Source organism: Lissotriton helveticus, chromosome 4_1, assembly GCF_964261635.1.
Source record: "Lissotriton helveticus chromosome 4_1, aLisHel1.1, whole genome shotgun sequence".
In the NCBI taxonomy this organism is placed as follows: domain Eukaryota; kingdom Metazoa; phylum Chordata; class Amphibia; order Caudata; family Salamandridae; genus Lissotriton; species Lissotriton helveticus.
The window spans coordinates 1364676642-1364691561 of NC_136063.1; the positions used below are offsets into that span (position 1 = coordinate 1364676642).

Consider the following 14920-nt stretch of genomic DNA (forward strand, 5'->3'; position numbering starts at 1 on the left):
ACCAGAAAAGTATTAATAAAAGAACACTGAATATTAATGAACATTGTGCGTTTCTATTGTGGATCAAAAGAACACTTGAGATATCGGATTGACATGGCCGGATGCCCATTGGATAATAGTGACTAAAAAGGATGTGCCCTGGTGGTTGTTTGTAAAATGTTAAGATTGTGAGATTGTATAAATATTGTGGAAATAATTTTCTTTCCAAGGGAACAGTGCGCATTACTTGTAGATTTTTTCTGCATTCTCTAGTCCTTTTAGTAACAGTGTTAGCCAACACTTGTGTGTAATGTAGCACCCCAACCAGATTAATTTACCAGCTGAATTAATTTAATTCAAAATAGTAGATTACTTTAGGAGTGCGCCTCTATATTTCAGTATAGTCTTCATTTTATTAAACATGTTAAATCCTCACCCACAAAAGCCTGCCAAAACCTAAAAACAATAAAGGATCAGCAGCTAAATTGTAAATGACAATTATGAATCATCACATCAATTGGCATATTAAAGTGTCATGTTTTTAAACCATATGATATGATCCATTAGAGGAACAGAGAACAATCAGTACAATTTATTCAAACTTAATTCAAGGCGTTGCCATTTCCAGATACATGTCTTGAAGAGCTTTACAAACCAGACGCACTTCTTACTCAAAAGGCGGATTTTAAAGTGACACTTATCAAACAGAAAAGTTAGCATGATTTGAGGATATTTCACACCAAGGCATACACAAACCACCTCTATCCGCAGGTGTTTACACCGCATTAATATCTCAATTTTTTTTACCCCTCTCTTATCCACACACCTTTACAAAAGGTTTTGGTTTTCCTAACTCCCACGTTGCTGCTGAAGAGCGGCAGGTGGGAGCTTTATTTAGGGGGAGGGGAGCAGATAGCAACCCAGATTTTAATGTGGGTTTCTAAGAATTACTTTTTTTCCTCCACTTGCTAAGGGGTGGCCCCTTCCCCACATCCCTACTCCCTTTTGATGCATAGCCTTCGCCTTTCCCAGTCTGCAAATGCTGTGTTTGACTATGTCGTACATTGTAAGCTGCAAAATGTCCATCAGCACCAAGAAAGGTACATAAAGGCCGCATACCTACCATGATTGCTTCTTAATGAACTTTTGATGCTTTTAAAAGCCTACGGAAAACATAGTAAAAGGACAAATAGCGAAAGATGGTCTGCGTGATGAACAAAAAGAGAAGTTGCAGCTTGATGTACTTGCTGTCACTAAAGATTTTAGTCCCTTTCCATTTCGGTAAAGCACTCGTTCTACTTTTCCCATATATTTCAGCACTAGGATGAAGAGCAAGCAAGCTGAGGCAATAATAGTACAAGTCAAAACAAAATCATACTAAGGGTGGACTACTCTACATGATTGGTGAAAGACAGATTTTCAGACCGTTGGAATACTTTCCAAAGGCCATGTCTTGGTGCTGGGAGAGAACTAAGTACTGCAATAAGGATGCGCGTTGGTAACTTGCCATATATTGGGATAACCTGTTCTGGTGAACGGCATTAGCTGGTCTATAGTTTTGAGATTTTTCAAAACAAGGAATTGCATAGCTTTATTTACAAAATGTCGGATTTGGACCCCAACCTTTACATCTCCAATGATGTGACTTTAAGACCAGCGTAATGTGGTCCTATAAATTTAGACCAACAGAACTTATTTTTAGGCTTTCTGAAAGGCAGAGAAGGAAATGGAAGCATTTGGTCAAGCGATCTATATGAACTATGAATTAACTATGGCCACAAATAGATCACACCACCAAGTAAACTGGCCTGAAAGGCAATGGCTAGCGTAAGACAATGTAATGAGGGGAGCTCAGGCTGTTACTGGGACGACGCAGATGCAAAATGAAGTGGATTTGTAATCTGACCGTTCTCTCTGACATCTCTGGAGTCTCTGGACAGATACCAAAAAAAAGTAGGGAGCATTTACAGCTTCCTCCAAAGGACACATTCACTCAACAGATGTCTTGCAGCTAAACAACATAGACCCAGCACACCAAGGACCAGAGTTATAGGGTACCACATGGAATTTTATTTGACACCGGGCTGCCTCCCAACCAGGGACAGAGGTAAACACACTTATGTCCCTGAACTAGAATGAGCTGCCACCAATAGAAGGGGACCATTGCCACCCTTGAGTAAGGCTGAAAGTACACAGTGTGAGCACCCCCAGATCAGCACAGTTTTGTGTGCTGTTAGTCAATCTCATTAAAACATGGACTAGCCAATTGTCCAGTTTACTTGTGAAAAAATGCAGAGCATATCCAAAAAAAGTTCAACAGATTCATGGAAAAGAGTTACTAGCAGCACTCACAAATTCAGCCGAAGAGGATTTCCCCCGGAATGCCCTTTCTAAACAATGCCTTGACATCCATTTATGTATCTGTGAGCCTTTTTTTTGGCTTTGAATGGGTACCAAGATGACAGAGGGGAAGAAACCATTTGGAAGAACACATAAATGAGTAAATACACTATAAGGGTATGAACTAGCTTGCCATACCCACAGTGTGATCATTAACAAACAAACTCAGGATAGATTTCCCTGGCATGCAGGTTGAATAGGTTTATTTTACATTTTTCATCATATTAATCAGAGCACAGACCGGTTTCAAAATACTCTAGGGGATCTATGCAGCCCTGAAGAATGCCCCAAGTTAACAAGGCATATTCACAAGGGGCAGAAACAAGTTGACCTTCAAATAATAACAAGGTGGGCACTTAACTAAAGCCCCCGTTACCTTTTGTTTCACCCCTGTTAGTGGGACATGTCATTAAATAATTTACAGACCCTCTAGATATAATTTTAACAGATTCTGTCCCTCTCATGCAACTAATCACAATGCCTTCGCCTTTAAGTTTCAAGTACATATCACAGTCATAGTGACAAAAACGCTCTAAAGATGTCATGGTCAGCCCACCACTAACCAGTTCAGTGATGAAACATGACAAGTGCAGGTCAGAAGTTAGTGTCCTTTTGTTATGCATGATTCAAAGGATAAGATTAAGTGAAGTAGATCCTCAATTGCATCCCAACAAGGGGATGCTCCATATGTCACAGTTCCAGTTCCTTAGTTCAAGGTAGTGACAACAACCCCCCTGATTTTTCTTTCCTTGTAGGGCAAACGGTGTAGTGTTCTTGATTATTAGAAGTATCACTTGTTGTGGGGCCATGAGTGAGGCACAAAACCTATCTCACTTCAAACCTGGGCTATACAGGTAGGCTTATGCTGGGCTTTAAGACATGGAAGAATGTAAGGATTTCCAGCACCCACTTGTCTGATGTTAAAACAGCTAAGGATACAGCATGAGCCATAGCAGCATGGACTGCCAACATGGGAACCACCTTGCAGCAGTTTCAGGGAGCCTCCATGCTCACTCCTTAACCTCATCGATGCGGCGCATATTTCCGCTGTGCGCTAACCGCAAACGGAAACCTATGCGTTCATGACGAGCTCAGCTCGTCATGAGCGTAGGAGAGGTGTACCTCATGACGAGCTGAGCTCATCATCAGCGTCGAAGGTGTTAAACATAATGCATAGATACGGAGAAATTTAACAGCATAAGAATTGTACCAAACTCATCAAGTACTCCAGAGCTGGCACAGAGAGAAAAATAGAGGCATGCCGTTGATGATTATGAGAAAGGGCTAACTGGACAGCATAAACCACCATCCTTTAGGGTCTGCATTCAGTTGTATAAGAATGAACTCAACATACATTGACCTGTGTATATAAGAATTGATATCCTACTGGACTGTTTTTTGACACTATGTATGCTATGATATTTTCTGTGCACGGCTTTATAAATATGTGAAATTAATTTGATCTTATAATCTAAATCAGCGTATACACTTGGTGCTTCGGATTGATTCATTTGAAAACGCCTGTAACTTTAGATTAGTTTATTTGAAAACCATATACCTATGTGGATATTAAATATAATTCTATTGGTCACTAGTTGGACAAACATTTCATTCCTTATCCTCGAAATTTTTTTTTTTTTGAGTGACTCCCTTGTTAGGTCTTCATCTTCACTATAGCCAATAACCAAGCTCCTAAGGGGTTACTAGGTTGCCCTTTTATTTGGAACAACGTTATTCATGTCACACTTGGATGTATGTAATTTTCTTGCTCAGTTGTTGGTGCAGGTCTTTTGTCCAAGATGGTAAATTTATGTTAATAGATTTGCACTAGCAGGTCATACATGCATATTTTACAAGTGTAACACAAAAGGTACATAATCTTCAAGCAAGTTTCAAAATACCGGGAACCAATGTGAATCAGAATTGTGTTATATACTAAATGATCACAATTTCAACAAAGTCAAATAAATGATGCAGAGATCATCAATTATCGGACAAGGTCTTAAACTAATGTTGGGAGAAAATATAGGAGCATCATTAAAAATAAAGGATAAATTAAATTACCTTTGAAAGTCTCTAGTTCCTTTCTGTAACAAATAAAATAAAAAACGAATGTTAGAACGTGCTTTTCACAAATTATAAATGATCACTGCATTATAAAGATCAAAAAGAACATGCACACTAGTTTAGATACATATTTAGTCAAGTTGGCATGCAAATACCCTGTAAAATGCACTGAAAGGAATAATATGAGTACATTCAATGTGAACACTCGTGGTTTCACACTAATTCCCTAATTTTGACAAATTTCTTGTACTGTAAATTAAAATTACCTCAGCATTTACCTCGAAACCTAAATAAATGAGTGTTTAGTTGCACAGCTTAAAAAGAACTGCTCAGCATCTTCTACTGACAACCACCTGGCTCATAATTATTTTGCTACGCTTCTTGAAATATTAGATTTTACCCCGTGACCTTACTTTTCTTGTAAATCTCGGTTTAATCTGCTTCAATATGGATGCCATCAACCCCACATGGTACTAAAACCAAGATTACTTATTTTTTCAGATCTTATTACTGCAGGCTGCACTACTGACAATCCACCATTCAGGCACTCATTGAGATGTTTGATGTTTTCATACTGTTGACTCTCCTAAAAATCTAGCCTATTTGACGATTTCCGAAACTGGTTGATTTTTATTTGTTACTATATGATCTGTTTTATTCTTCTATATTATCATTTCTATTTGAGAGCCAGTAAGTGACCATGTGATTACTGAGGTAACCTTGAAACTTAAGGTATGCCGTCTTTAAATGAAGTTGCCTCTGGGAACGTATGCGCTAATAGGGCCTGATTCACAAAGGGCCACCACACTCGTGGCAGGGGCCCTGCACTCATGGTCTTCCTGGTGCCCCTAGTCACTCCTCATTGCTTCTCCCCAACCGCTTCCTCCACCCAGTTCCTCGTTTGTCCTCCCATTTGCAGTCCCACCCAGCTAAATTGCTGCAGGTATTCCACAAACAGTAATTTCTCACACGTAATCTTTTTTTATAATTGACTGATCGTTAGTGGCGCTCATGGATTGTACTCAGTCGTATCTTACAGGTGATAGCAGAGTATGGCAGAGTTGTAGGCATTTTTAAAACTAGGATTGGTGAAGAGTGAATTCCACCTGTAGTTTGCCTGAAATGACTTAATATTGGACCCCTACCACATGTCCCCCAGCTTGGAAATGACTATTAAATCCCATTTGCTCAATCACTCTAATTGGGAGACCTGTCTTAGCCAACAGTCCATCCAGAAGGGCGTTTCAAGAGTGATCCTTCTATCTCATTCAGTCCAGTGAAGGGCTGCCCTCCAGACCAGGAACACCACCGTGGTAAGTTCCGGAAGGGAGCAAGGAACGGGCTCCCCGTAATCCATGCTCATGATAGCGTAAACGCCCAAGAAAGCTACTTTGGTCCGAAATGCTGTGTCTGCCCATCCACCATTAAATCAGTTATTCAGGCTCATTAGCTGGGAGGCCCAGTAATACAGGTGCACGTTTGTTACCGCCAAACCCCTTTTGAAGGTAGATGGCATGCATTTACCAAACTCCATACGGGGGACCAGATTGGCCCATAGGAAGTACTACACTCTAGCTTGAACCTCAACAAACTACTGCTGGGGAATCATGAACAGGAAATTTTGGAGGACATAAAGAAATCTCGTAAAGACCATTAAAGAGCACGGATCATTCTAGGTTGGTAAGCAGCAGTGGGCCCATTTCTCAAAATCCTGCGTGAGGTTGAGGAACCAAGAGAGTGTCGGAAGCAAACATATATGAATCCCTAAGTATTGGAAGCCCAACCTGTGAATGGGCACGTTAGACTGCCATGACACTGCATCAATTTGTCCTGTAACGCGAACTAGGAGAGATTTAGGCCATAGACCAGCCCCTATAGGTTTTGTTTCTGGAAAAGTTGTCATCCTGTGGAATCGGGGCGGGATATGAAGAGCAGCACATCGTCTCCATAAAAAGCAATGCAGCCCTCAGGTCCGTTCCTAAGTGAAATTCCCACACCTTTGCATCGCATCTGTCCCATGCGCCAGGTGAAATAGAAGGGGGATAGCGGGCAACCTTGTATCTTGCCGCACTGGATAGGGAAAGTGCAGGAGTAGCCCATTTACGTGCCTCTGAGGTTTAGGACAGGTGACTGGCAATGGGAGCCAAATATCAGACGAGTCAATACCTCCAATAGAAAATACCAGTCAAGGGAATTGAAGGCCTTTTCAAAGTTAATAAGTATGAAGGCACTAGAGCCGACGTTGATGCGCCGGGGTCGCATAAACCCTGCGAAAACAATGCCTGGTGCTTCGCTGAAGTATGAAGCCACACATTGGTCTAGGAGAACCAACATTGGCAAGACTAAGGAGCCTATTAACCAGGACATTGGCGTCTAGTTTAATTTCACGATTAATGAGTGAAATAGGGCGGTAGTCGGAGCAGTCATCTGGGGGTCATCCTGCTTTATGTTATACAAATATTGTGCCCAAATCGAAGCCCTCTGGGAAGAAGCATTTCACAATAGCCTCATGGACATTAAGAGAGGTAGGAGTGGTTTCCAGAATTTCTGGTAGTATTCGATCAGAAAACCATCCGGTCCAGGAGTTTTATTTGAGCTCATATCTCGAATGGCGTCTTCCAACTCTTCCGGTACCAGGGGCTTGTCTAGTACCTTCATGGGCACAGTCAGAGTTGACAATGGTTGGTCCGCACTCACAGGCACAGATGTATGCTTTGCATAGAGAGCTTGTTACCAATGGGCAAAGGTGGCTGCAATTGCTTGAACCCCTGCTGCTCTGCACTGGAGGAACTCAGTATGCCAGGAATCATCCTGTTGGTAGCCCTGTGGGTCACCAACCAATAAAGTAGTTTACTAAATCTGTCATGTCATTCATAGGCGCGGCTGGTGGATGCGTCCAGCACTGTGATGCCTCATTGAGGCAGACATGTCTCAGAGATGCTGCGTCTATCTCCAACTGGTGACTTTCGGTTTCACTCATTGCCGGTTCCTGCTACAGCCAAACAATACTGGCCTCTAGTTCAGTTATCTGTTGTGGTTTCCGCTCCTCCTGCACCCTGAGGTGGCAACTCTTCACTTTCCACATACAAGCTTTACCTGGCGTCCACAGAATCCCTGGAGACTAAACTGACCCTTCGTTTGGGTCTAAATAAGCACTCAATTCCTGCAAAAGGAAGCAGACGAACTCTGTATCAGCCATGCGCTGTGTTGCCTGACCTGGGTCCTCCAATGCGGAGAACTACCAGCAAATGATCAGAGATTCCCCTAGGCAGGATATATGCACCAGTCATAAGGTGCAAATGCGTGGTTGGCACAAAAAGGACTTCAATACAGGACATCATTTTGTGGGTAGCAGAGGTAAGAGCATATTCCTTCACTGTCAGGTTCCAGATGCCCCAGGCATCACAGAGTATGAGATGCGGTGCCCATGTCTCAATCTTCAACTCAAACCCATGGGCTGTCCCGGAGAACCTTGAGGAATCCACCTGTGGTAACATCATTGCATTGAAGTCTCCTCCTACAAGAGTGATCCCATTTAGGAGCCGGTGCAAAACCGACCTCACCACTACCAGTGTACACCCTGACAAATGAGGAGGCACATGCACGCTAATCAGATTATAGGCTTGCCCTGCCATCGTCCCTTCAATTACAATATATTGTCCCTGGCTATCCGAATCCATACGAGAAACTACCATGGGTAGTCACTTATGTACATGGACCGCCACCTCCCGAGGAAGCCTCTGGAGTAACTTGCATGGAACACAATCTGAAACATATCTGGTCCAGGAACAGACACTCAGTGTCCAACATATGAGTTTCCTGCAATAGCAAGACATCAGTGTGTGGCGTCTCGCAAACCCTAGGACTGCTGCGTTTGATACCGCCATTTAGCCCGTTGACATTCCATGTTGTGCTTTTAAGGCTATACATAGTTAGGCATAAGGTGAGGTCTGAGAGGTATGGTGGTAAGTAGGATTCCTCCCAGGTCCCAGTCGTGCAACCACCCACTCCTATGCATCAATGGAGACCTGTATAAGCAAGTGTTATCAGAGTACATCATGATGTGCGCTTGCATAGCTATGTGAACTGAGGCCAATTGATCTGAACCACCTCCCACTTAAAACCCCCCAAAAGTACCCCTCCCCAAACTTCCAACCAAGAAGCATTCATCTCGCCAACAAAAAGTAACACATAACCAGTTAAAACAACTGAGGCTACAATATCTAATCCGAACCCTCTGGGATGAGAGCAGTGTAAAGGAATACTGTGTTACTGGTGGGCATATGGCTCAAGTCAGGGAACTAACAACTACATATAATCGTTCTTTTGGGGTGATGATTCAGTCCATGCTTCAGGGTCCTCCCTTAGGAGCCGCTGGTGTGTCTCTGGCTGCCAGGTCCTGCCCGGGACATCTGCCAGTAACAAACGTAGCTTGACTGAGTTTCTTTCTGATGTCCAGGCCCAAATCGGAAGGGTTCAAAAGACCGTCTAGGAGTCTCCCGCTGCCTGCAGGATCCCCTGCATTTATTGCGGCCTCTGGCTTATGACTTTGCTGGACTTCCATCTCCTTGACCAGGCTGTTCCTGAGGTGGGAGGGAGTTGCTTCTGATGCAGTGCTGTTCCGTTGCCCATTTCCAGGCTGCCTAGCGGGAATCAAAGAAGAAGGATTTAGATGTGTGAATAACCTGAGTTAGGTAGGAAACATAGGAGCATATTGCAGTTTCATCACCCTCAACTTTAGTTTGGCAGCATCGAAGGATTTGTGTTGCAGCTGTACCTGGCAGGAATAGTCTGGGAATATTAGGATCCTAGAGGATTGGCACATTACCATCTCTCTCCCTCTGGGGGTCCAGTAGAAAATGTCTCTATCCCTGTAGTTCAGGACTTTGATGATCAAGGCGCAAGGGTGAGCGTTCAGCGGGGGTTTTAGCACCGGAGATCTGTACACCCATTCAACAACAGGACAATTTGAGAGTTTCGCCTAATGCGCCCACATGGTAATCCACTGCCTGAGGAATTGTTCAGGGAAGGCCTAATCCTAACCCTCGAGAAAATCTATGAAATGCAGATTGCTCCTCCGTGCTTGTTTTTCCACATTTTCCATGCGGTCCTCCAGACCCTAGCACACAATGGCCTGGCATGCCTCCTTGGTTTGAAGGGCAGTGACAGTGTCTTCCAGATTAGAAATACGCCCCACAGCCCCTGATATCCTGTCCATGGCATTGCGTAGATCCTGCTGCAGTAAAGCAACATCCAACATGACCTCAACCAATCTTGGTCTCAAGCACCGAGCTTGAGGCCTGAATGGCCTGAAGGATGGCATTAGTGTCTCTAGGGTCAGTGCACAGTGATGTCACGCCGTCATCTCCGGCTGCATCAGGTGGCGGAGCAGTGAACTTGTTAATCTTGGTTTGTGCTTGATGCAGAGGGAGTCTTTCCCACTCCATAGCTGATCACTGGGCCACTGAGCCCCAGAGCTCCCCCCACCGCAGGCATCCGCTGTAAACAGTAGTAGCCCCTGAACGGGATGTACGGGGGGCAACTCCTCCCCCACCCAGGGTAGGAGGCCGGAACCCCTCTAGAGGACTCCTTCTACTCCTGTTTGCAGTGCAGTTCGACCTGCTTGCTGTGCCGCACAACCAGTACAGCCAATCACCGGACGGGTCCCCATAGCCAAGACCCACCTCAGGCCGGCTGCTCTGGCTGCTGGCACCTTCAGACCCTGGGCAGCCTCCAAAGTCCCATCTACCCCCTCTGTGCCCCTATCCGGGGTTAATTGGCCTCACACTATAGCCTGGGTAATGGTGTGGGCTCTTGTATATCTTTCCAAGGCTCTGCGCCCCTCTCCACATTAGAGTCGTACAGTCACCACCATCGGTCTATGTCCCCTGAGCCACGAGGGAGGCAAGGAAAAGGCCCAGCACACAACCCCCTTGAGGTTTATCGGGGCTTTGGCCCCTGCATAATGGTGCACTGCCTCCAGTGCCTGGGGCACATCCTACTGCTCCAGACCAGGAATGCCAGCTGTCCCCGGGTAGCGGTAATCTCCGCACCAAAAGCCTGCTCCGGCCAATGGGTCAAGGTCACCGCAGCACTCTTCCGACCCCAACCGCCAATGCCAGTCTCTCCATCGTCTCACGGGCATAATCACAGTACCCGAGGTCCAGGGCCTGGTTGGCGGTTACAGGACGACTCTGGGACCGCCTTCTCTGCTCTTTTTAGCAGGGTCCTCACTTCGCCGGGCTGCATGCTAGCTGGCAGTCACTATTTTATGAGCCATCAGCTTGTCTGAAGTAACTTATTTGCATGAGCAGAAGGTCAGTGGCAAATCACCATTTGTCACAGTGACTTTCTCTTTGTGTTTCTGAGGTAGGGAGGCCAGAATAGCAATTACTTGCAATCTGCATTAAGCAATAGGGTGAAAGGCTACCCAATTTATGTGTAGTCGGCCTCTGGAGGGGTAGTAGTGGCTCCCGGTGTTTATCAGTAGGCTACCGGTGCTGGGTGCAGGACAACTCTGGGGCCACCATCTTTGTTCTTCTCAGCAAGGTCCTGACTTCACCGGGTCACGTGCTACCTGGCAGTCACTATTTTAAGAGTCATCAGCTCATCTGCGTCCTGCAGGTGCCAGATCCCACCCAAAAGCATCCAGAAAACTCCCTGGTGCTCGCGTTCCAGCTGGCACTGAATGTTCTGTCAGCTACCAGGATAAAGTTTAATATTGGTCACGGGGAACTGGGAGCTCACGCTGACGTCTGCCATCTTGGCCTGCTCCCTCTAGTGAGATTTTTAACCCTCCAAAATTTGACATGTTATTAAGGATGGAAAGCCTGGACTTAGTGAGTGGTCAATGTAACAATCACAACTTTCATGGAATTTTCATGGAAAATGTATAGTACCATATCAGCCAAAAACTCTGGTTACCGACCAACTCAGGAATTACAAGTGACTTGGAATGAAAACCTTCATGTTTTACTGCAGATATTTATATATTTAAATCTTGGATTTTGTCTATTGGAATTAAATTTGATAATAAACTAAACCGTTATGTTTGTTGCAAGTATACCAAGGCGGATTTGACATTATTGAGAAAAGACACAAGAAAGGAATTCTGCCTTTGCACAATAAAATATCCAATTACATAAATTAATTTATGTGGATCTCTCCCTTTCCGAAGAAATTATTACTTCATCTTCAAGCATTCTTAATAACTTAGTTCTGTGCATCTTTCTCCAATTATTGCACTGCATTCACAGTGGTGAACGTTTGTTTTGCATATGTTGCCCTGATTATCAAAGGTCTTCGGATTAATAGGCTTGTTGATATGCCTCCAGCAGTAAAGAAGGATGCCCAAGCCTTATGTACAGTTTATTCCTCAGAATTTTAGGCAACGTGCCATTTCATATTATGCTCACATTAAGCAGTGTCCTCTGCTGGTTGGTGGCAGTCTTAGCAGTATATGTGAATGTAACTGGTTGCTTCAGTTGTTATGTTATGCAGATTTGTAGACTGCACTATCACCCAGGAGAGTATCCTGGGGCTGAATTTGTAGGCTTGAAGTTCTCTTATATGAAAAGCAGCTCAGCTGTCCCGCATTAGTTTGACTTTTTCTGGCCTCCCTGTCTTTTTCCCTCATCATGACAGACAGCGAATCTATTAAGTGTCCTCTATGTTTTTCAAAGTTCCACTCATACATATAAGTGGCTATACCCAGAGTATCACCACCAGTAGTAGAGATTACCTACTGCATCAGTGGAATGTTGAACTCCACACCACCTTCGTCAGCTGGAGTGGGGTGGTGTATAGTACTGAGGACACACAAGCACAATGGATCAGCAGACCTACCGGTGCCCTGTCGCAGGCTCACTAGTTAGGTTTCTTTGTAAACTGTGCAGACCGGCCAATTAACACAGTGCCATTGTGTGTCACACAAAACCGACCCCCTTCACATGATCACCCAGTGAAGAACAGATATCACATGATGAAAGGTAAGGTGATCTGAAAAGCCTTACACCGAATGAGTGTCCATAAAGTGGTGTGAAAACATCAAGAACTTCACGAGCAGCCTTGACAACGTTTTTAGGTCGAGCTGGAGTTAGCATCCGAAGGATGCGTCCAGTCTCGAGAACTTTAGTGATCAGTCTGGGGGGAATGAGGGACAAGAGGGTGCCACGCGCTTCTGTTGCAGATTGCTGGATTTGACTGCGTGAACGCGCACGTCGGCTCTGTCCACATTCCCAGCAAGTCAGCCTAACGCATGTGCATGCACACAGACACACACGCGCACACACGCACTTACACTTACTTACACACACACACACACACACACACACACACACACACACACACACACACACACATGCACGCAGGCACCCAGACGCAGACACACACATACAGGCAACCCCCTCCCCCGTCTCTTACCTAACCGGGCTTGGGCTTCTCGGGAGCCTTGCAGAGCACTCGAGCTGCTCTGCCATGCCTGCAAGATGCGGGGCTCTCCCCTTAGGCTTGGGGGTCCTGCAGTCTCCCCGCTGGTCTTCACCCGGGCCCCCTCCTGGGTCCCGGGACTTCGCTGTCGGTCCGGGCTCGCGCTCCGACCTCAAAACGCAACTTTAAAATGTTGCGCATGCGCAGGCAGACCCCGCCCTCCCACTCCTCCCAGGCCGGATACTGAGCTTATAGACGCGAAGAGCGGTGCTTGGAGGAGAGGGGCTACCCCCGCGGTAGGGTCCTTGTTTCAATTCTAAGCTGTTTTGATCCCATTAATATTAAGCTCAGTTCAAGACTACGTATTCACAATTTTCCCTACGTTCATGAGTTGGAATGCCAAAACCTTGCACAAAAAGTATTGTTCGCTATTTCTTCATCCTCTTCTGTTCATTTATACATACTTGATATAAAAACATGCCTCACAGTAGAACTCATTTTGAAAAGCCCAATAGAAAATGCGTTGACGTCAAGCCCCACCTTGCAGCTCGAGCACATTCCCGGTCTCATAGGCGTATCTATTCTTTTCGTTTTTTGCCTCACGTAGTTTTCGGCAGGGCAACGGCTGCGACGGACTGAAATATCTATATCCAGCAACCTCCGTGACGCACCGGCCGCAGACGAGAAGCTTCCAAGAAAGCATGCTGAACGAGTCTAAACATTTCGGGGGGCCGGTGTGCTCGCCTTCTCTGTGGTGCAGCCGCGGCCTCGAGGCAGCCTAACGCCTGACGCGAAAGGTAAGTGCGCGTGTCTGAGCCGACGGTGGCCCGCACATTTGTTTTGAAGAGAATGCATGCCTGAGGTAAAGTTGCCACCTGGCATGTAACCTACCGGCCTGGCCAGTATTTTAATGTCCCTGATCGTATAAGAATTAGTAAAATCAACCAAAGTTCATACTTTACTCATACATACTATCTTAGTGCATACTACCAAGTCCCTTGTTCTAGCTAACACATCCTACTTTAACTAGTAAATATTTAGCAGGGCCTTACACGGGAGGCAAGGGAGGATTGCTTGACTCAGAGTAACGAGTTCATTACCTCCTCAGTGCTCCTCGTTCCTGTCATAATGATTTAATGATTGAGGACCTAAAATAGCATTCCGAGCACTTATGACATTTTCCACAGCTATGTCTATCCATTTGTTTCTTTTCTTTACCTGCATACAATTACTTCATTGCACATTTCAACGCAACTGTAGCAAAATGTAATTTAGTTATCTTTATTTAATTCTAACCTGCAATGTGACACCGAAGTGTTAGGTAAGGACCAGGTTGCTGCCCTACACATCTTTTGTAGGGAGACTCCAGCTGATTCAGCCCAGGAGATGGAGACCGATATAGTCAATCAATGTTGGAAATTCAATGGGACTACACTCCCTGCTAAAATATTTTTCTGTGGGATAGCCTGTTTGAGCCATCTACTGAGGGCAAGTACTGTAACCTATTTACGCTTATTCTCAGCACGATGTGCCAGAAACAAAGCATTAGAAGAACAAAACTCGAAGGCCACGGCCGACTTCACCTCGGGTGCCTGGGCGTGAGAGAGCAGAGCGGTCCGATGGGAGGCTGTAAGTATGGCTGGCGCCTCGCAGCACTGTGTCCCCGTCACTAGGCGCTGCTGACATGCTTGTGCTCACAGAGGACTTGTGTGCTCAGTGGTGCTGTGTGCTACTGCATCGAAAGGTTTGGTTTGTTTGTTTTTCAATAGGAACTCATCTTATAAATGTAGTAAGTTCTTTTTCTGTAATGTAAATGCCAATATTTGTTTCTCGGTTGGCTTTACAAACAACAAATCATTGTGCCAAAAACGAGGAAGTGTGGGAACAGGAGGGGAGGTCAGTAAAATGCAAACGTCGTCTTGAAATATGTTTGGTCTAGCCTGGTGTGTGCTGTGGTGATTCTACACATGTTTCCCTGGAGTGATGGGGCCACCAGAAGCAGAGGGCGTGGTTTTAGTCATGTCGTGGTAATATTATCTTTTGATTT

General features: G+C 45.1%; 1 protein-coding gene across 2 annotated transcripts in view; it reads right to left on the reverse strand.

Annotated features, from left to right (window-relative positions):
- The window catches only part of DTNBP1 (dystrobrevin binding protein 1), a 495181-nt gene that overhangs the window by 226113 nt on the left and 254148 nt on the right, over positions 1-14920 (reverse strand). For both annotated transcript variants that reach the window (XM_078687921.1, XM_078687920.1), the window contains exon 7: positions 4444-4466. In XM_078687921.1, coding sequence (XP_078544047.1) covers positions 4444-4466 — 23 coding nt within the window. The remainder of the gene's footprint in view (positions 1-4443; positions 4467-14920) is intronic.